At 40.1% G+C, this 24062-nt stretch overlaps 1 protein-coding gene across 1 annotated transcript; it reads left to right on the forward strand.

The window, feature by feature from the left end:
• The first annotated feature begins 13984 nt into the window (after positions 1 to 13984).
• On the forward strand, positions 13985 to 23662 carry RERGL (RERG like). The gene is made up of 5 exons (XM_085049234.1): positions 13985 to 14238; positions 14325 to 14381; positions 16660 to 16733; positions 19494 to 19642; positions 20712 to 23662. Exons 1-5 carry the CDS (start codon positions 14121 to 14123, stop codon positions 20992 to 20994), a joined length of 681 nt encoding a protein of 226 aa, XP_084905360.1. The 5' UTR covers positions 13985 to 14120; the 3' UTR covers positions 20995 to 23662.
• Positions 23663 to 24062: the final 400 nt, after the last annotated feature.

Genomic DNA, 24062 nt, shown 5'->3' on the forward strand with positions numbered 1-24062 from the left:
TCACTTTTAATACCTTGGGGCTTTTCTAGCTCTGCATAGTTTACCCTGAGAGATTTACTGGTGCGGTTTTATGTTAATGGGCTGAAAGTTATAGTGGAGTTGTCAGTAATACTACCTCTTTTTGGTGTGTCTGACTATATATCAGTCTATTTATTTTTAAATAGCAAGATAGTAACCCCTGGAAGGTGCAATTTGAAAATGCTATTGGCAACAGCTGAGCAGTTATAGATCTCTTAACCATCCTTGATGAAAATGCTACTGAATGCAAGCATTTTTAGTTTGGGTTGTTGCTGCTGTCTGTGGGGTTTTGTTTGTTGGAGGGTTTTTTTCCAATAAGGTGGTTTGGTGTTTGGTTTTGGTTTTTTTTTTTTTAAATGGAGGCCATGAGAGGCAGGATGAACTTGCACACCAACCTTTACCAACTTCCTCTTTCAAATGATATTTCTTTAAAAGAAAAAACCAACAAAACAAAGCAGCGTGAGAAGCTGCAATAAAATTCACGTACATTGTGAATGAATTATGAAGCTTCTCCTGTATGATGGTGTCTGGGGCAGTGGTGTAAAGCAGTCACTATAAAATCATTTTTAAAAGATAATGCTGACATGAAGTCCTCTTCTAAGATAAGGAAGATATTGATGTGTATACATATGTGATAACACAAGCACAAGGGACGGCTATATCAAAGTTGAAAGATTCACATTAAAAAACCCAACAAATTTATGGTAAATGCGAGCATCTTACTCTTGCCTCATGAGGAGTAATAGCCCTAATGTTTTACAGCTGAGGAATAGAAAAAAATTTCAACGTAAAATGTAAGGTTTTTTTTTTACACCAAAACTATGAGATATTTACTTTCGCATTCAGACATGAAGCTTCCTAGTACCTGGTGCAGTTTCACAAGAAAAGTTTGCGTAGCTTTACTATCTTGTCAGCTGCATCTCAAGTCTAGCCTCAATATTTATCAAGCTCAGCTTTTATCTTTGCTCTCTAAGCTTGTAAAAATGTGTCATTACAGAACTCAATTAAGGTTCCCATTACCAAATGCTTCGGTATTACAAACCGGAAATCTCTACGATTAACTTTCAGTTAAGGAGATTTTCGTCAATAAAATGAATATGAACTGGCGCAGCCAAAGTACGGTCTGAATTTATTTCTTATTTGTAAAACAAAACAAAGTGCAAATGTTGAATGTATTTCCGTTTCCTTGATTATTACTACTTTGCATATCGATGTATAACACAGATCAGTGGAGAAGACTGCAATGAAGTAAGGAACAAAAGAAAACAAAGAACAATTACCCACAGTTGTTTACAGTACGGTTACAATGAGAATTCTCAGGCATCTTATTTTGATTAGAAAGTTAACATAAAAACAATCTGATTTCAGTTTCATGAACATTACAACTCGAGCATTCTGCAAGGCATACAAACAGATAATGAGCTATCAAGTCTCAGCGATTTACCTGTGCCAGAGCAGTGCCACGGCTGCTCCCTCCGCACGAGCGCAGGCCTCTCAAATGAGGGCTAACACATTAGTCAAAATCGTTGTGTTCACACATTTGGCTGTGGCAGGGCATTGCTCCGCTGGGCTCAGCTGGGATTCACGCTGATGACACTACAAATATGAGTACGGTCTGCTGCTGGGTAATACACTATGACTCTTCAGTTTTATGGACATACTTACTTTCAAGAACGTGGCAGAACTTGCATGTAATACTTCCTCCTTATTTACAGTCTCCTCTTTAGATCTCTATCTATGACCACTTTGTCTTAAGATACAGAGCGATGGCTCTTCTTGCAACAGACCATGCTTAAGCCTTAAGATTCACTTTGTGAGTGTACCGGTTCTACTCGTGAAAATTCCAAGCAATTAAAGAACTACTGATATATTTTAAGTATTTCTTGTTGGGGGAGGGAGAAAGAAGTAAAAGAGGCAACTACAGTGGCAGCTGGCAGCAGAGTGCAAACGTCCGCTGCCAGATCTTTCACCGCCGCTGAGAATCCTAGAATGGTTTGGGTTGGAAGGGGCCTTAAAGATCATCTGCTTTCAGCCCCCAGTTATGGGCTGGGGGCTCATATCTACCTCCCACCAGACCAGGTTGCTCAGTGCCCCATCTAACCTGGCCTTGAAAGATTTGGATTACTGTGGTAGCCAATAGTGATGGAAAAAGCAGCTCACCTTGTCTCATGCATAGCCGTGCAAAATCTCATCGTCTTTTAGGTTTTGATACAGCTGTAGCAATACCTAGAGCGGTAGGCATTGCTACTGTAGAAAATATTTTACAAGCCCAAATACACAGTAATTAGGCTGATAAAAGACTTCATCGGGGAGAGCCCTAATCAAATATGTTCATATACTGGGCCTCACTTGGGCTCTTTCAACAAAGTCTGAAATGATGGCAAAGCTACAGGCAGTTTAAGAAATAAAGCAAGAACAAAACCTGCACGGCTTTCTTTGCGAGAGATTAATTTCCACTGGGAGTAGAAATGCTGGGTTTGAGTTCTCCTAATCCTCTTGAGCCACTACATGCCTTTAATGAAGTGTGGACAAAGCCAGACAGGGCTTAAGAAGCCACAGAAAAGACTCCGTAAAACAGTTTCAAGCCCACGGAGGTTGGCACGTTTCTTGTTAGTGCAAATAGATTTTAAAACTCTGAAAAATTAATCAGATCTAAATGGGATTTATATTTGCCATGAGCAAAAAGTCTAATGACTTTCTCTTGGCTACATGGTGACCAGAGCTAACCTTAACTAGAATTTGATGAAGCCTAATAACCCAGGATTTGGAACTATTTGATTATCTTGGGACCAAATCCAGCTAAGTAATATATTCCTAGGCAAGTGCAGATGAAAGTGTCTTTGGTACCGCTTGACTGTTACCACCCATGTATGACAACGTCTGGAAGCAGGCTGACAGCTTTAAAAACAATTTAAAAACCCCAATCCAACAACAACAAACCCCCACAAAAAACAACAAAACAACCAAAAAACCAGCAAACAAAAACCTTCAGACAAACAAAAAACCCCCCACAAAACAACAACAAAAAAAAGCAAAAACAGCCAAATAAAAAACACTAAGTGAAAACATTTTAATGGGGGCTGTGAAGCTGCCAAGCTTTCAAAGGGGGATTTAAATTTGGCCAGAATCAGCAAAGGCCTCCATTCACAATGAGAGTTTCTGCTCCCATGCAAGTTCCTGCAGATCTGAATTATCGTTCCCCTCTCTTCCAAAATCTGTTCAATGTGACCCTGCACAGCTGGTTTTGTGACTGCACATCTAAGATGATTTTTTAATTCATAGCAGCAGATAACTTGATAGCCAGCCCTGTAAAAAATACTTATCTATTCTTCCTCTTGCCATTGTTCTATTAACAGATGCTATAACTTTCCAAATTAACAAATCTGTTCAGAGATGTGTTAACATCTTAAAATAATTTTGTAAACTACACCACACATTATGGCTGTGCCTTAGACGCATTCTATTTGCTGCTTCAATCTTTTGCTCTTATCATTGTGTGCCAGCAAAATGTGCATAAATGCTGGTAGTGATACAGATGTTTAAAGAAAAAAAAGCTATAAACACTTGGATATTTTGTAAAAAGCTAAAGAAGTTAATTCTAATTTCACATGAACTACTGTAAGTTATGAGAAACTCCACTGTTTCTTCAGTGCCAAAAGTTGCATGGAACCAGCATCCAATCCTAAATGTCTTTAACTCTTCTAAAGGGAAAAGTTCAGGAACTATCAAACTGCTGGAAATGCACAACAGATTTTCTTATGTATTTTAACAGCAGCCTTTGGGATTAGAAGCACTGAAGTATCAAACATTAAAATACTTTCTTTGCCTCCTTTGCATCTTCTGATCAACTCTCATCCATGAATTGTAAAGTCTCATGGAGGCATTGTAATTAACACGCTTCCTTCCTTTCTGGAACCATGCTGATTTTTTAAAGGGAAGTGAAAGACATTCTTCCACTTACAATGGAATGTAAATTGTATAATTTATTAATTATTTCAGTAGCACTTGATATTTATTTTAATTAATCTTTAAGTCAGACATTAACACTAGGGAGTAACAGCAGGACATCAGAAGCAGCAGAAGGTTTTCCTTTCAGTTCTGTGCATTTTTAATGAAAAAAATAGATAGTGCACTTTTTTTTTTTTAAGTACAAAAGATAAAGTTTGATGAAATGAAACCATGTATAATGGATGTTTCCAAACAAAAGCTCCTGAATGGGATGCTGACATGAACAGGCCAAGAAATAAAAGCCATCAGCCCCACTTCACCTCAGCCTCCCCTGCAGATCTGTGCAGGGCATCCAGGATGAGCAGTGTGAACCTGTGAGAGATTTAGGAAGTTTGATTAGACTCTTGCTTCCTCAGGCTTGTGTTGGAGGTAAACAGCTCTCCACAGCACCCAGCAGAGTTGCTGCGCTCCATGTCCTGACCCAGGGAAATCTTCTCCTTCTCTTCTCTATAACCGAGGGATAAAACCCATACATACATCAGAAACTTTGTTTTGGAGCTGATCCTGAATTGCGAGAGTTCGAGGAGTGTCTGCAGAGCTCTGACTAAAACACCTCCCTGGCACATGAGAATTCGTGCTGGAGATCAGCCAGCGATGCTTCCCATGTCCTGTAGGGCTGGTGGGATGAGCAGATGATGACAGCCACAGACAAAGGGACCTCCTGTCTCCATCTCATACAAGCCACGGCAACAAGCTCTTGTCTATCTGAGGAATTTGTAGCTTTTTCCATCACACTAATAACTTGAAGTGGCAATAGGAATGTACAATACTTTTTAAATTCAGTTTTGGCTTTGTTTGTTATTAAACTAGTAAGCATTTTTCCTAGTCGAGCTGAGCTTCAGCAACCTGACATTCTGCTGAATCTTTTATTACAATTGAAAAATGGGAATTATTTTGGCCCATTAAAACATCGGGTACAAGATGCTTAACTTTTCATTTTTACCTAAGCATTATTCCTTACTAAACTGCTATAGGATTTACATTAACACAGGCCAGTACTAGCCACTTTATTTGTCTGCATTTGGCCACTACACATAACTGATATATATCAACATAAATGTAATTTCTGGGAAAACACAAGATCTCTTTCGTTAGAAAAAGTCAGAATCAGATTAAAATAGTAAACAGACCTGTCTAAAAATAGTGTGGGTTTCAATGTTTTGGTTTTTCTAAGATGATAATAAATCTGCTTTAAATTTTTTCTGTTCATGGCCCTGAATAAATCACTTAGTAGGTCATTTTTCTTCATCCATCTAATTTCAGCTGGAATAGGAAGGAAAACAAAAAAAACCAATTTTGGCATGACTTTTGTGCCAGGGTCATTCAGGAACACATTTGGCCCATAGCATGCAGAGAATTAGCTCTGCGCTTGTTTGGAAGTCCAGTTCACCGGAAGGGTGCACCACGCTCGGCACATCGGTTCCTTGCCCTCCTGACACCACTTCCCTTCCCGTTCCCACACACTGTTACGCGCAGCTCCGGAAGCCAAGCAGACGGAGACGTTTTCTCCTGCTTTACTTAGAATTGCATCAGGCAATTACCCTCTGGAAGAAATTGTTTCTGCTGTATGGTGCCAAAGTGTAAAAAAACCTACACATAACCAGCAAAAAGAAAGAGCCACAACTCATACCCCTTGCAATCTCAAGGCTCCGTTTCACTTCAGAAAAAAATTCTGTCATTCCAGCTATTTCAACTTACTCAAAATAAATCTGCACTTACCAAGACAGCTATTGTTTTTTAGGCAGCAAGTATTTCTCAGCATTTTACTTGGCTTCAGATACTAAATATTTCCGCCGCTCACACAAGTCCATCCTCCAAAAACCCCTCTCCACCAAAGGAAGACACAACTCAAGAATAAATATTCTAACGCAGTGCAAAAAGAGAAGAGAACGTGCTTAAACTTCACAGAGGTTGCTCTGCAAATCCCACCACTTCTTTTTCTAATCAATGCATGGAGAAACGCAGCGGGGAAAGCAGCTGCTTTTCACAGGCAGGCAGTACCAATGCCACTTTCAAGGTCACAGTCCAGATAAGTTACACAGCAGAAACAACATAACTTTCCTTTTGATAATTGTTTTCTGAATCTGCCTGGTCACTCTGAGTTCATGCCATCACTTCCCTTTTTTATCTGCCTTCCCGCTTTGCACATTTCAGTGAATCTTCGCACACAATATCAAGTACAGACAATATAATGGTAATTAAAGCTCTCTAAAAGCCTATGCCACAAATTCAATTAACAGTATCAAGAACCCAGTAGTTAGCAGCAAGTCCAAAAAACATAACAGGGTTACTTGGGGTTTAGTGATGAACCGAGCCCTACCCAAATACCTTCTTTTTTTTTCGCTTTCTCCTCCTCCAGAAATGAGTATATAGAGACTGCTCTTCATAATAAAGCATGTTTAGCACAACACTTTTGGTTAGCCTTTGAAAGATAAACTACACTTCCAAGTCCATGAGCATTATATGCATCATGAAAAGGCAAGGAATTTTGTTTGTGTCTGCAATTTAAAATACGCAAAGCTAATCTTTATTATCAGAATGTATAAGTTGCCACTTCCATCTCAGGACACATTCTCTACCCAGAAATGTGGGGAAAGGGGGAATAAAATTCAGTACTCTGCCACTATACGTAAGAGTTCCTTCCAAGACTGAAATTTTGACTCCCATCCTTAAATGCAATTAGTTCCAGGAACAAAACTATAGAGCATTTTGGAGCCACCCACCAAACTGGAGCCAATGCCAGGAGAACTGGGGAGCTACAGTGTGAGAGAAGTAAGTTTTAAATAACCACTCCAAGAATTAGCTCAAACCAAATCACAGGCCTGCTCGGAGCTGTGACAAAGCCCATAGACATGCACTTATCTACCACGTAAGTCAATTGCCACTATTAGGTTTAGATAAGTCAGCTTTTCCATCTCCTTTTTGCTCTGGCTTCAGAAAAACTGTTTCAGGGCACTTATTACCTACATCATCACGTTAGGAAGTGGGTTACGTATAAACTATACCACCGGAAAATGCCCTTGCTATGTCTAGGAATTTCCCAGGGGGACAGATGGAATACACACACCTATTTGGTATACAGGAAAGTCAGTCATCTTCTGCTAGAAGTCTCCCCATAAGTTTGATGAACTCAAGAACAATTCAGCCCTTTGGCTGGAAAGAATTCATGAAATCATGCAGTATTAGCACACTAGAAGGGGCAAAAAGCTTTGATGTAATTATTACCAGTAGGTGGTATGCATTAACTATTATTTTCAAGCCAGCAGGTTATTCATCAGCATTAGAAACAATAAAACCTCAAGACTTGAGGGAAAAAATAAAATATTTTAAAAAATCATTAACCAATCATACATATTCAGGAGAAATTGCAATTATAAGCAAGCATTCATGCTGGGAAAAATTAGCAACATACCTCAACATTACTGAATGTCAATGAAGTCAAGAATCCTCTTCTTTGAAAGAACAATACAGAGGAGGTGGCCAAGTTGTGTTTATAAGGAGGCAGGAGCAATTTTCTTAATTGCAGGGGAAAATGCCAGCTTTAAACAGAATAGGCTCTCAGTTTGCAGCATTTGATTGAAACCAGGAACCAAACAGACTGAAGGACACAAAATTTTTTGCTAACATTTAAGAGAGGATATAATGCTTGCTGGCCAGGTTTTCTTTAATACTTCTTGATAATAAGGTATCGTTACTCTAAATTAAATCTCTGGTGAGTATTTGAGTTCTGTCATGTACAGGAGTCTCCTGAGACTGTAAAGTGTACATCTAAGGGAATCATTAACAAAAAATGCACATCTAAGAAGCATTAACATGAATACAAAATATACATCTCTATGAAATATGGGCAGATAAACAAGGGAGCCTGCTCAGTTCCTGCTCAGTACAGCAACTCTGGTAGTTTTGGACAGTTGTTCCCCTACTTTTAATAACACCAAAGTCAAATTTCATATCTTAAGCAGGCATTTGTAAATAAAAGCATTTCTTACCAAAGTTGTCTGTGACGGTGTCTCAGTAGTGGTTTAGGCTAGTTTTTTTTTTTGGTTTTCTTTAATCTCGTAACAATATTCTGTTGTCTGTATTTAATGAAAATGGCAAAATACTTATTCTTTAAAAAAACCTGCAAGACGTTGAAACAAGCAAAAATCCATACAAATATGCAAACCTGCAGATCTGCGGCATCGTGACTCTAAATTAACTGCCTCGGACTAACTGAGAGCCTGAGTAGGAGCCAGAGACTGCAGACCTCTTAACACCTAAGTTTATGCTGTTATAATTTGGCTGGAAAATGGAAGATTTATGAGAAACTAGAAGTACTCCTAGCTATATGGAAAATCCTGTGTGAAAATATTTTTAATGAAGTAGAGAAGACAAAAGATTTTTCTGGTATGCTTGGAGAGAAGCATGATGGTGGGTTACTGTCACAACAAGATGATCAAATACTTTGTAGTCCATTAGTAACTAAGGAGTATGTTAAACAATAGCTACAAAAAATAAACACAATAATAGTGTACTTGGATAGATCACAGTAAATACCTGACTTGTAGTTGCAGATTCTTCTCTGGCCTCCCTGTATCCAAATATAATATAATTTATGCCCTGGATGTATTTTATATGACAGGAAGAAACATAAAAGTCTACCTACATTCCAATAGGGTAACCTGGATGCAAACATAAAGCCTGCACTGAAAGTCTGGATCAGTTGGCTGAATTTTAATCCTGAGCAAAGTTATGACGAGAGGTCAATAACTAAATGTTATAGTCAATAACTAAATAATCAGCTACAGTCCTGTCAAAAGAAGACTATTTTGATGGGGAAAGGAGTTCTGGCTTCATTATGGTTTAAACAACTAGAATTAGATTTCTCTTTAACTAGATGAAAAGCTGGAAATGATCCAGCAATGTGTGCTCACAACTCAAAAAGTCAAGAGCATCCTGGGCTGCATCAAAAGAAATGTGGGCTGCAGGGCAAGGGAGGGGATTCGACCCTTCTGCTGGGCTCTGGTGAGACCCCACCTGCGGTGCTGCATCCAGCTCTGGGGTTCCCAGCACAGGAAGGACATGGAGGTGTTGGACTGAGTCCAGAAGAGGCCACTGAGTTGATCAGAGAGCTGGAACACCTCTCCTATGAAAACACGCTGAGAGAGTTGGGATTGTTCAGCCTGGAGCAGAGAAGGTTTCAGGGAGACATTTTTTGCAACCATTCAATACTTAAAGGGGGCTCATAAGGAAGATGGGGACAGATTTTTCAGTAGGAAAAGTGATGGTTTTAAACTAAAAGAGGGGAGATTTAGACTACATACAAGGAAGAAATTTTTCTGCAATGAGGGTGCAGAAACACTGGAACAGGTTGCCCACAGAGGTTGTAAATGACCCATGCCTACAAACATTCAAGTTCAGATTGGAGAAGCCTCTGAGCAACCTAATCTAGTAAAAGATGCCCCTGCTCATTATAGGGGCGCTGGACTAAATGATCTTTAATGGTCCCTTCCAACCCAACCTGTTCTATGATTTAAACTGAATATCCTTTACTTCCATATCACATTTGAATTAATACCTCGGGATATTCTGATCAGTACTGTTTAAAAATAATAGTATTCTGAAATAAAAACATTCTTATTTTTAAAGTTATTTTAAAGAGATAAAAACTTTGTAAAAGAACTTTGAATAGCTAGATTGCACTCGCAAGAAGCATGAACTGAAAAAAAACCTCTTTTAATAAATGACTGAAGAGTATGAAGTCTTTTTAGATCCTCATCCTGCTACAACACACCATGCAAACACTTTCACAGACACAAGTTACCGTGGACTGAGCTGACCTTTAACAAAGGCTTTGTTTACACGAACGGGAGGCACCATGGCCCCATTAGGAATGGCTCTGTAGGGTGCCAGGGCCTGATGTCCTCCCATGAGAGGGTTTCGGGAGGGGAGGAGGTGAAGGCAGGGATATTTCATCCCAGCCATGTGCCGCCTGCCCAGCCCAGATGTGTCTCTGCAGCTGGAGCACATTAGCCATGCTCCTGCTGCCAGAATGCGAAGGAATCCGCTGGCTCCGGGACCGTGTCTGACATGAGGGGGATATGGGGATTTCAGGGGGTGAAAAAGGATCAGGAAACCTGCTTCAACACACACTCCCATACAGAACTGACATGTTATTGCACACAGTCCCAAAATCCTCCCAGGAATCACCACCAGAAGCTGATGTTGGTCAGGTTCAGATTGAAGTGAATACATAATTATTGCCATTTAACACTAAAGCAGATTTGTTTCTTTGAGGTAGCTAATCACATAAAAGCTCGAGAGCTCCATTTCCGGTCATCTCCAAACCAAGGCTGAAAGCCTTTCTGGGAGATAGTTATGTCTGTTTACTCTCCTACAAAATAAATTTTTCCTGTAGCAGCTTTCACCCTCCAGAGGTAGGATGGGCATAGAAAGGCAGGCTGGATTCAGCCATGCATCAGTGGCATGTCAACCAAGTTCTAAATGCTGACTCTTCTGCAGACTGAAGCAGAAGTAACGGTTTTGATTTTCCAGACTGAGGCTGACTTTGCAGTTCTGGAAGTCAATAAAAAATGTTTGGCTTGTAAACTGAGCAGATTTGCTCTGGACATCACCGAGAAAAAATAAATGTAGTGCTCTCAGCATGTCAGCCTGACAGGGTCACTTTGCTTTTCTGACCACAATTATGCCTTAAAACTAACCTTTCAGCAGCTGCTCAGTTCCAGTCATCAATCCTACTACTGTTGAAAAGCAATCACAAAAACACCCATTGACTTCAGCAGGATCAGGATGAGGCTCTTACCCTATTGATGATGGTCTTATGACACACAAAGTGAACATAAAAAATCTCACTACGACTTAGACAGGCAGAAAATATCCCTGTCGACCCAGCTCAGACAACTAGAGACCTACATCCCTTTGTTTTCTGGTCAAAAACCGGACAGGTTTATGATTTTTTTTTTTTTTAATAGATCAAGCCAAGGATATGACAGAAAACAAAACCTGCTCTGTCTCTGATGGAATCTGAAGATCAGTTTTGTAATAAAGTAGGAAATCACTGACTCTTAACTGTATCTAGAAGGTAAGCCCCCTAAGGCTGCATTTTATAAATTGTGATAGGTCCACACTCGCAACACTCTTGGCTTACCGAACGCAAGACTTTTACACTGGCAATATTTGAGCCCTTGAAATGGAGAAGCAACATTGTAATGCAAATCATCGAGTTGCATTACAGGAGAATCATTAAAATTCTTCTATTTGATTGCCCTCTGGGCAACAATTGATTCTGAGAGACCAGCAGGCCTCCAAAGGGAAACAGAGCAAAAAGGCAAGCAAAGACATAATCCATCCATATGCGAGTTTCCAATCCAAAATTCATTACCTTGGCTGCAGTATTTTCACCACAAAGACTTGTCCCCAGCAGAACATGCTAAAATGGATGTCTTTTCCCCTGTTTGGTTTGTCTGCTTTTGCAAATCCATTCAGTAACACTTAGCTTGGTTCCTGGCTTTCAGTTCATCTTTTTCAAATTGTTTAGCTCTATTGGAAACAGAGATTCTTCCCACCCCACACACTGAGCTGTCATCACTATATAAGTGTTCTGAGAAGTTACAGTTTTCTATATACTAAATTAAGCTTCTTATAGAACCTCAGGTAATTAAAAATCCAACAAACTAATTCTGAAACAAACAGTCTGCAACTGGCTTTTTCCCCTACATGTAAACATCCAAATGAGCAAAACTATAGAAATCATCTTTGATCACAATTTTCATCAAATCAGAGATGGAAATTTAGGTAAGGGGAAAAAAAAATCAATGCACCAAATAACCTGGTAGCAAAAGTTAATCTTCCCTGAAATGTCACGGCTTCTCATAGCATGTTTTATTACAGCTGGTTTTAGTTAGTTGAGGTTATTTTGGGGTTTTGTTTGTTTGTTTGTAATTTCTTGTATCAATAATGTCACTGACAGAGAATAAAAACAAGTCCCTTGCATTATAAATTTTCTCAATTCCACTTAATTCTGGGAAGGGCTGGAGAAGAACAGTTTTTCAAAAGAGAAATGTTCACATTTTTTTATTCTTCAGTTAAATTTTTATTGCTTTAAATTATATGCATATCAAATACAGACAACAAATCATCTCAGTCTTCTTAATAATTTTGTTTGTTTGTTTTAGTAAAAGAAATAAAAGTCCCAGGCAGTACATTCTTTAACATATGCCACACCCTAATTTCATCATCATACCTGCTGTTTAGGCAAGGGATGTGTTTATATAGTTAAGTTCAAATAATGGGAATGGGAGACCTGGATTCTGTTCTTCCCTTTGCAGAGGGTATAAAATAAGCATTTGGACCATTCACATCTCAAGTGAACATTTAGTACCACAGCATTTGACTTTTAGCAGGCTGGTATATCCTCAACATTGATGCTAAGCTTCCTACATAGTTAAGTTGCTCTTTCCTGTTGCAGTGGCTTCAGTGTACATGAAATAGCAAAGTATCAAGTTGTGCCAGTTATACTAATATTGACTCAAGCCTAGTGATCTCAGCTTCCTGCTATTTAAAAAATAAATATTAAAATAGCCAGAACTCAGACTCAAGTTCTTTTAGACACTTTAGTAACTTTTGTCTTGTGAGCAAGCAATAGCAGAACAGGACAAGAGGGAATGGTTTCAAACAGAGAGACAGTAGGCTTAGATCAGATATTAGGAAAAAATTCCTTATTTGTGAGGGTGGTGAGTCACCAGCATAGGTTGCCCAGAGAAGTTATGGATACCTCAACCCTGGAAGTGTTCAAGGCCAAGTTGGATGGGGATCCAAGCAACTTGACATAGTGGAAGGTGTCTCTAGCCCAGGCACAGAATTTGTAACTGCATGGCCTCTAAGGTCACTTTCAACCCAAACCATCCTATGATTCTGTGAAAAAAACTCCATAAAGCAAAAGAGATGTGTCCTCTGACCACACCTGCAGCCATTAGCAATTTTCAAATCAGGCACTTTGGAGCCAAGTTGCATCTACCTATTTATATTTAAATATATTTTGCTACACTTAGCATTTCCATCAGCTGTAACAAACATACGTTAAAATACCTCACCTGCCTGTTTTCTTGAGCTCATGTAAATCTCTTGAGCCTGTAATACCCCCAAGCAAGCACACTGAAACAGTGCTTTATTGAATGATTTATATGATGCACAACAGTTCTACCAGAAGAGAGTTAAAATATCAGAATAAGTATACTAAACTTATGTAAACCAAATAAAATACACATGAACAGTACAAGCATACAAGTGCAACCTGGACTTTAAAACAATCTTTTATTTACCGGTGTACTAACTAAACATTTGCACAGATGAATTTTGTGCATTTTCAGAACCAAATAGACATTAGAGACCGCTTGAAGAATCTCAAAACAAAAAGGTACAGCAGACACAGGGTGTCTTTCCGTTGGGGTGAGCCCCTTCTCTCTCACCTTCCACATCTGTAGCATTTTGCTGTTCCACATTTTCCCTTTTCACAGGCGTATTGCAAGCCTCGACTGATCACCACATAACTTTAAATAAAAACATTCTCAGGCATAAAAAGGTAGGCGCACAGAAGTTTTTTAATGGATCAGAGCTTTTTGAGTGATAAGAGTTTTGAAACCTGGGGGAGAGAACACCAGACAAGTGCAAATCCCTTTCTTTTTTTTAAATAGCAAATTACGCCGAGCAGCACTTAAAATAAAATCACTTTAGTTTCTTCACTTTCATAGTCCTGGTATAAAATGATGACAAGCCTGCAAAACAAACTTAGTGCAAAACAAAAAAAACCCACCCCCTTCGTTTTCTCCTTTTCTTTTTCCTTTTTTTTTTTTTTTTTTCCCCCTAGTTCCTGATCGCACTTGAGGGGAGGAGGAGGCGAGGGACCCGCCAGCCCGCCAGGGGAGGCGGCAGGAAGGCGACCTGCAGAAAGTTTGCGCGGCCGGGAACGACACCGGGCCACTCGTGGGGAAGAGGATGAAGACCAAGGCGCCTCTCAGAAGCTGAGAAAGCTCGGCCCGGCCGCGGGGAGCTGCACCTCCCCCGGCGCCGGCGGGCGGGGAGCCGGGAGGGGCCGGATGCGGGGCGGTGTCGCCGGAGGCGCCTTAAAGGCACGGAGGCGGCTGGGGCGGCGTGGCAGCGGAATGGCCGAGGTGAAGGTGGCCGTGCTGGGCGGCAGTGGAGCCGGCAAGTCGGGTAAGGGGGACAGCCAGGGAGTGCCTCGGGTTTGGTGGAGGGAGAGGCGCGGCCCCCCTAAACCTGGCTCTGCTTCCCTCCCGCAGCGCTGGCGGTGCGGTTCCTGACCCGGAGGTTCATCGGAGAGTACGCGTCCAACGCCGGTGAGCGCCGAGGGGAGGCAGGGAGACAACGGATGGAGGGAGGGAGCGCTCCCCGGGGAGCGCAAGATGCGACGCTTCAAGCACTTACGTGATGGAGAAATGGGATAAAAACGTGATGCCGCAGAACTTTTCGGGATTTGAGTTTCCGTTCGGTTATCCTGGTTGGGTGTAAGCCCTGGGGAGGGGAAGAGGCAACGGGCACGGAGCTGGCGAGGTGCTCCTCGCAAAGCAGCTGGTGCAGCGGCTGGGCAAGGGAAGAGAGCCGGGCTGCGAGTGCTGAGCGAGGATGGGTTATGGTCAGCTCCATCAGAAAGGAGATGGAGAGAGTAAAGGAATAGACCAGAAAAAAAACCCCAACACCAGTTCTACTGAGTATCTCCCCTCCTCGGTTCCAGGGGAGAGGGGCAACAGATTGCTTATCTGGCACTAGTTAATTAAAGCATAACGGGGAGCCCGCAGTGAAGCAGGACTTGCGCTGGTTTGATGGCTTTGGGGAAAGCCTTGTACACAGGATAGAATGTCACATTCGTGCCAGAACGAACATGCTGATCCTTAAAATATTTCTAAGATATTGGAAGGTGGCAAAGGAGGATTTGGACTTCTACACGCTGGGTAGAAGTACTATTCAGCTGATGCACAAATAACTTTGGAAGTGTGCTGCGCCCACAGCTGATGTGGCAGAACTGCCAAAACATAACGAGGCACAGAGATTGCCATCTATCCCACTCTCCCTGCTAAAGTGAAGGACTCTCTCCACACTTCCACACACACCCCTGCCCCAGGACAGTTTCTAGTGATCCGTAAATAACAAAAAAAAAAAAAAAAAGTACTAAGATGAATTGTACTAAATATACCCAAGTGAACTTATTCTGAAGGAAGAGTTACAATTGTGCATATGTGCTGTAACAATTTTCTTGTTATTATACAGACACAGACTGAACAGTTTGTGTCCCAGCTAGCTGCTTTAGTTCTAAGCTATGACATGTAAATCATGGAGTGCTCTCTGTGGTCCGTGTGTGTTCCAAGCCACCTACAACTAAAACCAGGTTTCCCTGTTCTGAGCCTCCAGTACTGCAATTCCTGGAAAAGGCATGTCAAACCCCCAGAACATTTTCATTTGTTAAGAAATGTTTGTTGGAAGATAAGTTTAGCACTGTGTCTAGAGATGAGGAAAGTGGGAATAGGCATGGTAAAATAAAGATCATGCCACTGTGAGTAGAGTCAAAATAATAATTAAATTTTTGTTTAATTAAGAAAACAAACAAGGGGCTGTAGATTTTATACGCCGAGATGCTTGGGACTGATAGTTTATCATCAGATGAATTCTTAAAATGTGCATGAAGAATGCTGAAGATGCTGAGTTTCAGAGGTCAGAGAGCTATCCTTCATTAGACAGTTTTAAGTGTGTTTTCTGTAGTGTCAACACCAATTACGGTCTCTGTCATTCAGAAAATGAACAAATTATAGTGTTGGCAACCTGTTGGCAACCGTAAACTGGTTACACTTGCTTAGAACATCCTGCTGCTTAATATAACAGCGATGGTGTGTCAGCAGTAGAGTTCCCAGTGTTGCCAGTGCTGGTGGAGAGTCCTAAATCTGAGAACTCATGCTACGGAAATATTTTTGGACTAGATCCTAAGGGCATGATCCTGTAAATACTCGTGGTCTAATGCTGCCTGGTATGAGAACTCTTTAAAACACCAGATGCCATGGTAACATCACTGCTAAATAATGACTTTTGTGTAGAATCAGAACTGATTCTGAATCATAGTCTGGCTGACTACTTTTATAATACTGAGCCCTGGTACCAAGCTGAGTGATCATCAACATTTAGCTGATTGTGAGGATTGTGTATCCTCCTCGCCTCCATTTTGGAAGAGGAATGGGAGGGTCTGAAAGTATTAATTTACCAAAACTTTGATGGGAACACAACAGTGAAATGGTGCTGGCTTGCCTAAAGTGCAAAATTAAATAGGTTTGTTTCCAGTGTGTGTGAAAAAAAAAAGTAAACAACCAGTCAACAATACTAAAACAACAACTAAACAAAAACCACAAAACAACCCATCAAACAAACAAAAAAGAACCCCCAAGCAGCCTTCCTCATCTCCAAAAAAAACAGATCAGAGATAAAAAATTCTAAACCCCCTGAAAAACAAACCAAACAACCAGTACTCAAAAAATTCTCCGTATTATCAGATTTCACTGTTGCTGCCTTTTCTTTTCACTGTTATCCCCAATCAGTAACACTGATTTTGTTTGGATAATATCTTTCTTTTAGAATGCATCTACACTAAACACTTATGCCTGGATGGGAGGCAGATACACCTGGAAATTTATGACCCTTGTTCACAGGTAAGAATTTAGCAGGAGGAGGGTAAAGAAAGGTTGTTCTTCATTACCTGTGTATATGGTTAAAAGGGTCGAGGGGTTACCAAGTTTTTGCTGTTGGAATTTGTGCCTGCTCTTTTGGATTTTTTTTAACACTGAAATTTTATAGGTGCTGGGGCTCAGAACTGCTGAGTACTTTCCCATTTCATCAAAGAAATCATTGCTGAAATTTTCTGGAGATGCTTTTGCATTTTGGAATAATAACAGAAATAACTCATCACTTTTGCTTTACATAGGTAAATACAGAGATAAGTTATTTGATTACATGCAGTTTTCTCAAATACCCTAAATGAATGAAATACAGCTTATTAAAGCAAGCAGTTTATTAAATGGCTGCAGAAAGGGTCAAAGTAGACAGACCTGGAAGTAAGGCTTGCATTCGCAGAACAATTTCCTTTTCCAAGGAAGGCCATAATGCAGCTTGTACACAGTGACAGTTAAAATTTAATCACAGTAAACCACTCTGAAATAAAGTTTTGTATTAATTTACTTAATTTACAGGAATAGAGAAACTTAGGTGTGGCTAGCACAGGTTTTTCCCACGAGAATTCTTTTTGTGTTTTATAAATAAAGATAAAGTTTGGATGTTATTGGAACAGTGTCCCAGAACTTGGACAGTGCAGGCCTGGCCAGTCAGGCCTGGGGGAAGGCTTCTGACTGACCAATCTGGGTGACTTTTGAAAACTATATATATGATGAAATCAAAACAATAAAGGTCATTCCTTCTTGCCACTGAGAACTGGTGCCTTCATTACTCTGCTAGCTGCTCAACAGCGACACTTAGGTACTGTATAACACATGCAGGTCTGTCTGGCTGATCACATTGGCCCTTCTGGCTGATCACATTGGTTCCCTTTTGGGTGGCTATCTTGCTTTTCACCTCCTGGGGTAAGGAATGCTGATATGAAAGCCAAAGCACTGCAAGTCTGATCCACACTTAAATTCCAAGACTTAAAAACCAGTGTAAGACAAACAGCATTTTTTGTCCCAGGGCAGTGAGGATCCTGAAATAACCACTGTGTCACATAACACAATGGAGTCTTCTCTTGCCGTATTCCTCTTAGAAGCTACTGTGCTATGGGCTTGCTTCTGCCTGTCTGAGACCCCTTTCCTGAGCTTACCTACAGCTTCCCCTTGCTGTCATATTAAGTCCTGTGGCATGGGAGCAAGTCTTTATTAAGATATTGAAACATTGGGCGCAGCAGATGGATAGGGTTAAACATATTAGGCATAAATTATGAGAGACTTTGGTTGCTACAGTATGGGCACATGTTTGTGCTAGCACTCTCTGAGCTGTCTTGTGCTAGATTTTTCCTTAGGAAAAGGCCTAATTTTAGCTTTTTGCTGCTTTCTTCCCAACCTCTTCTTAGTTCCGTCACAGGATCAGGTAGGGCTGGTATTGCTTTTTGTCTCTTAGGACTGGATGGGTTCCCACAGGATGCAGGACACACGGGTCCTGCATCCTGTGGGGACTAGAGAAGTAAACAGGACCAGACAGGAGAAGGAGGAGTTGCCATTTTTGTTTCAGTCTTCCTGCCCCCTGAGGCTTCCCTATAGTAGCTGGAGTTCAGTTCTGCAAAATTTACTGTCCCTTCATTCACCTGGGAGACAGCTGTGACACACATACAAGTCACCTTTCCTGCGCCTAAACCTGCTGCACAGTCCCCCCAGCATTAAAAATCTTCTATTACAACTGTTGAAGTCTTCAGACAGTTTAGGGAACTTGTTTCATCTTGTTTTTTCATGCATCCCCCTTCAGTGCCAGCATTGCTTTCATCCCTCCTGGTAAATTACACCTTTCCAGTCCAGATGTTTATGCTGCTGTAGTGCTGCCCTGATGCTGAGCTAACTGGGGCAACCAGGATGGGATAGCAGTAGAGATTATACAAGTAGGAAGGTGCATAAGGAATCGGCTTTAACAGTCCCCAGTTTTCTATTCTAGATGGGTTTTCCACAGAGAAGTAAATTTTTTTAGTTTTCACTTTTTCTGATCAGCTTCCAGTATTTTATCTATTTTAGGTCACACGGTCTTGCTTGCCACTGCCAAATCATGTGCAGAGATAAGCTAATTTAGAATAGTTTTGAAATTACATTCCTTTGCTTAATGGGACAGTTTACAGCTGTTGCTTTCTGGAAATAAGAAGTCTGACAGTTTCTTAGTGTGAAGGGAGGCAAGGATTAGTGTAACCCTATTATCACTTGAGTGACTTTTGTCACTAGTTTTACTAAACTCAACTGCAGATTGAAAAAAGTTTTTTTTTCTAGCTCTCCAGAAATTCAATATATGCGTAATTAGTGTTTGAAACTTGAACAATTCAAAGATAAAGCAAATGAAGAAAATCATTACACTTACTGTAGTTGAAATATTAGGAGCGTGCAAACCAGAGCTAGAACCAGAAAGCAGACAAATTTATGGCTCCTGTATGTTTCATTCTCATGTAAGCCTGCAGAATATTCAGCACAAGCAGTGGCTGTACAGGTTATGGAATTCTGCTGCTTAAACAAAGTGTAAACATTTCATAATGAACTTGTCACTGATCCAAAGTGCCATCTTTAGCTGTGGTTATGTTTTAGGCTTTTGGAGCAGTATTCACTTGAATTCAATGCCAGCATAGACCTATTAAATATCTTTTGCAGTAAAATATACAGTGTTCTCATATTTACAAAAAATGCTCTGAAGTGACAAGAGTAACATTTGAACATGTGAATTTGAACTTCTTTCAGCCACGGCAGGGGAAGCTCTCCCTCACAGATGAGCTCCACTGGGCTGATGGATTTATCATTGTTTATGACATCAGTGACAGAGCATCATTTGCATTTGCAAAAGCACTGCTGTACAGGATCCGAGAGTCTCATGTAGGAGTTTGTAAAAAGTAAGTGGCATTATTTACTTTTTTTCCCCTCAGAAAACATAGAGAAAAGCTGAGAACATTTCTGTGAGCTTGCAGGCATCCTAGTAGCAATTAAAATCCAGCAGCACCGAAGTGACATAACAGAATGCTAACAACAAGGTACATGCCAAATTACAATCTATTGTACTGTATCCAAACCCAAGTACATAATGATTTTGGTTCTTATCTCTTACAGAACTAGTATTTAAATATTTGCCATAAATCTGTCTCCTGTGTTTTACACAGGTAAAAGCCTGTGCTTTTCCACTCAATTACCAATGGAGATGCTCCAGTGTGGGGGTTGAAGAGAGCGTTTTCCACAATAAATGAAAGTAATACCACAAATGTCTCCTAAACTGCCTTTAGCAGTGACCCCAACATCAGTTGGGCATAAGGGTGACCATATGGTAAGAAAGAAACTACTTTCACAAAGAACCACCAGAACTGCGGATGTGAGTGTGGATGGTGGTGTGCATTCCTGCATTAGTCAGCTGAGGTGCTTTCTAAATAAAAGAGTGAAATCCTTTTCTTATTTTAGAAGTGGATTAAAACCTCCACTTTTCTGTCTGTTTTGCTGCTGAACTTTCTTAATTAAGGTTTCTCTGAAAGGAATAATTATAGCAGAAGCTTTGAATTAGTTTTCCTGTGCTTCCTTCTGAGTTATGCCACTGACACTGACGTATTTCTTGGACTCTATTCCGTTGCCTATAAATGGAGATAATGATCACGTTGCTTCTTCAAGAAATCCATGTGCTGACAATATACTCAGCAGCACAGAGTGTGAAAACAGCAGTGGATTAAAAATTCATTAATTCATTGAGTAGAGAAAAAAAAAAAGAAAATCTGCTGTTATAGGATAGCTTGTCTGGAACAACCTTAGGCATTTGACTTCAGCAAATGAAAAACTAGAATTCTTCCTGGCAAGCCTAGGGGACTGGGTAGTTCTTTTTGGGTTTTCTTGCAATGCCTATTAATATTTTTCATACACGCTGAATATATGACACAGTATTGTAACATATCTGCTCTCTAATGGGAACCTTTTTCATTTCAGAATGGTTGAGTCATCAATATTTTTGGTTGGCAATAAACAGGATTTATGCCACATGAGGGAAGTTGGCTGGGATGAAGCACAGAAGCTGGCAATAGATAACAGGTGCCAATTCTGTGAACTGTCTGCAGCAGAACATTATCAGGAAGTTGTGGCAATGTTCACCAAAGTCCTGAGGAATATCACTTCCAATTTCAAAGTGAAGGAAAAGAGACGACCGAGTAGATCCAAGTCAATGGCCAAGTTAATCAACAATGTATTTGGAAAGAGAAGGAAATCTGTGTAAGAGATGGTTAGTCTTGAAGTTGGAACAAGCTGAAACAATGGAGCAGAGGCAGCTCTTGGGATTCAGTGAATGTCCTCCAAAGGTCAATATCTGGAGTAGTAAGACAGTAGAAACTAAAGGTGGGAGATGGTATGGTGAAGTGGATGGTCTAGACATAGAAGACCTGCCCTTCTATTTCAAGTTCTGCTACAGATTTACTGTGTTTAGGGCTGTGCCACTTAAGCTGTTCAAGAGGAGAGATTTAGTCTGTATTTATTCAACAGCAACATGGTCTTGGAAAGAGCTTCTAGGTGCAACTGAAGTATAAACAATTATTTCACAGGATCACTTATATTGGAAAAAATCCTTAAGACCAATTAATCCAACCATTAACCAAACACTACCAAGTCCACCACTAAGTCATGTCCCTGTGTGCCACATAATTTCTAGTAAATTCAGCCTTGCTGATTGAAATCTAACTTCAGAATTCTGAGTAGGTTTTTTCTGTGTGCTAGAACACTTGCACTAAGGAAAAGCAAAATACTGCGGCTTCACATGATAATGTATTTGTATTTAAATCATATCCTTGTGTGCCTTACACTTGCTGAAATTCATATAAATTAAATGCTTAGACACCAAGTATACCTAAAAGCTGCCTTGCAGAGGCACCAGCAGTAGGGAAGCAGATTTATAAAGGAGTATTGTCTCCTGTTTCAGTATCTTTTTTTTTCCCCTTGAGTGATGAAAGAAAGTAGAGAGGGTTGAGGAGTGTGAGAACTGAAATGCTAGTGAAATGTTAGTCAGTTAGCACTGGGCTGTTTTGGCAAGATCATTGTTGAGTGAAATAATTTTACAAGAGCCAGCATAAGGCCTGGGTTGATCCCTTTCACAGAACAGTTTTTGTAAGCTTTAACAAAACTTTCATTACCTGTAAGGTGGATGTGAATGTTCAATTTTAGATGGGAGCAGAAGCTTGGAAAGCACATAGACTGGTAAAGAGCACAAGTTCTTTAGGATGTCTGCCTGGATTTAAAGGTCAGCCTGCTGGTAAGACCTGTGCTCACAGTGAGTGTTTTTCTTAATAACCAATGTCTTTACAAGTAGTCATCACTGTGGTATTGAAATGCCACTTCAGAGAGCACTAAGAAATGTTAGCTACACTTTTCAGATGTGGGTATTAAACATCAGATGATGTTGTCAGTTGACATTCATAGCTCTTACTCCAGGCAACTAAATAAGGGCTTAGCCCATTGTGTTTGAAAGTGCTGTGCTCATACAGAAATTATGAAAGGGAAGATAAGTGATCTGAAGATGAATTGCTGCCTCCTACCAATTCCAGGGAACAGCTGAGATTCAGTTTTTGTAAAATGCTGAGTTGAAGTCTACCTCTGCTCTGAAATTTTACCTGCATTGAAACTACAAAGGTTAATTTCAGTTTGTGAGTTTTCACCCATAAGACAATATAAAAAAGTTCCATAATCTTGGCAGTACACTTGTAAAATAGTACTAAAGCACATTTTTTTGTGTTGACCAAAGATCAGCAGTCAGATCCAAATCACTTACCGGTATTTTCGGAGGGTACGCTAAAATGAAGAGGAATATGAAAACCACTCAAAGTAGAACTAAAGTGCAGTAAGTATCCAGGAACATGGTACTTTTCCATCAGGATGCCTGTTGGAGCAAGTGCTTTTGGTTAATAAAGTTTTCATACTTTTCTTATGGATAGAGGAACAAACTCCACTTCTGATACATATGCTGGAAAGGAGTCCTTGCCTATCCACTCTGAAGCAAGAAACATATTAAAAAATTTAACAAAGAAAAAAAGGAGACCACCAGACTACTAGAATAATCTAGAACAGTATTAAAACTGTGTATTGAAAAAATGAACCCTCTACCTCCTGTCCAAAGGAACACAGGACTCATCATATCCTTAATGTTCCCATGGGGAATGAAAAAACAAGGGGAAGCTAAATTTTGATGTGATCTTCAGCCTGTTTAAAAAGCAAAGCCTTTGCTTCTATGCCTAAAAGTGCACCTGGGCACCCAACTGTCAACTTCTGTTGTTTTAAAACTTGGGTTGGATACTTCCATAAAGAAGCTGTTCTGTTGTGTTGGTTTGGGATTTCCACCTCCCCCCCACCCCCAACTGATATTATATGAGACAGGCAGACTATTCTGGGTAGAAAGCTATTTTTAAACAGGCATTACTCTTTTCCAGAAACAGACTGTAAGTTTCTGTCTTCTTTAATTGCATTACAAAGTAAATTGAGTCCCTCTCATTATATAATTAATATCCACATTTAGCCCTATGTATTTGACGTGACTTGACATTTACTCCTACATTCATTTTTTAAGACTGGCTAGGAGTTCAAATATGCATTTAATTACTGCTGAACTTTGTGAAATATCATAAGTTTTTACAGGGAGGTGTCTTAACAGTGGTGAGAAATACGTATCAGAAACCAGATACGAGGAAAACGGTGATCTAAGCAGGTCTGACTCCTTGTACACTCCTCTGCTCATATTCAGCAGTAAAATGTCATTATATCTATACTGCAGAATGCATTTTACCACTTGAAATAAATATAAAAGCAGCAGAGGTTAAAATATCTGACCTTAAAATGACAGGCATTATGGTGTCTAGTGAGGATTTAATTTTTAATAAACACAACATTTTAAATAGGCTTCACACAGGCTTTTGGTTGTGGTGTGTTTGGTTGGTTTTTTGATTTTCTATTCCTAAAGCGATCTCTAGCTTTACAGACAAATTCTTTCCCAGAATAATATTTATTTTAAAGATTCTGTGAGCTCCATGAAAGTTTAAGAATCTTTTGTGTAGTGCCTTTTAAAAATAACCCTGCTGTTTAATGCTGAAAAACCCGACAGCTTTCCTGCTTCCAACATCTCCCTCTCGTGGTGTTTTCCTCACACTTCATCCCTCCTCGGTTGAAACATCACTGTTAATAAATCCGAGAGTGCTGATCACAAGCATGGGTGAAACCTCTCCTGCCTTCCAATACTATAAAACTTTGCAATCGATTTTTCTGTGTTTAACAACATGACATTTCATAGGCTTCATTTGACAGGAT

The sequence above is a fragment of the Lichenostomus cassidix genome, chromosome 1Ab (assembly GCF_008360975.1).
Source record: "Lichenostomus cassidix isolate B80296 chromosome 1Ab, HeHo_3.0, whole genome shotgun sequence".
NCBI classification, from domain to species: Eukaryota; Metazoa; Chordata; class Aves; order Passeriformes; family Meliphagidae; genus Lichenostomus; species Lichenostomus cassidix.

Bases quoted from the DNA above. Each gene is read 5' to 3' on its own strand.
- RERGL (XM_085049234.1), top strand. From the start codon at position 14,121: ATGCGGGGCGGTGTCGCCGGAGGCGCCTTAAAGGCACGGAGGCGGCTG. The intron at 16,734-19,493 runs GTAAGAATTTAG...AACTTCTTTCAG, and splicing joins TTTATGACCCTTGTTCACAG to CCACGGCAGGGGAAGCTCTC. The intron at 19,643-20,711 runs GTAAGTGGCATT...TTTTCATTTCAG, and splicing joins CATGTAGGAGTTTGTAAAAA to AATGGTTGAGTCATCAATAT.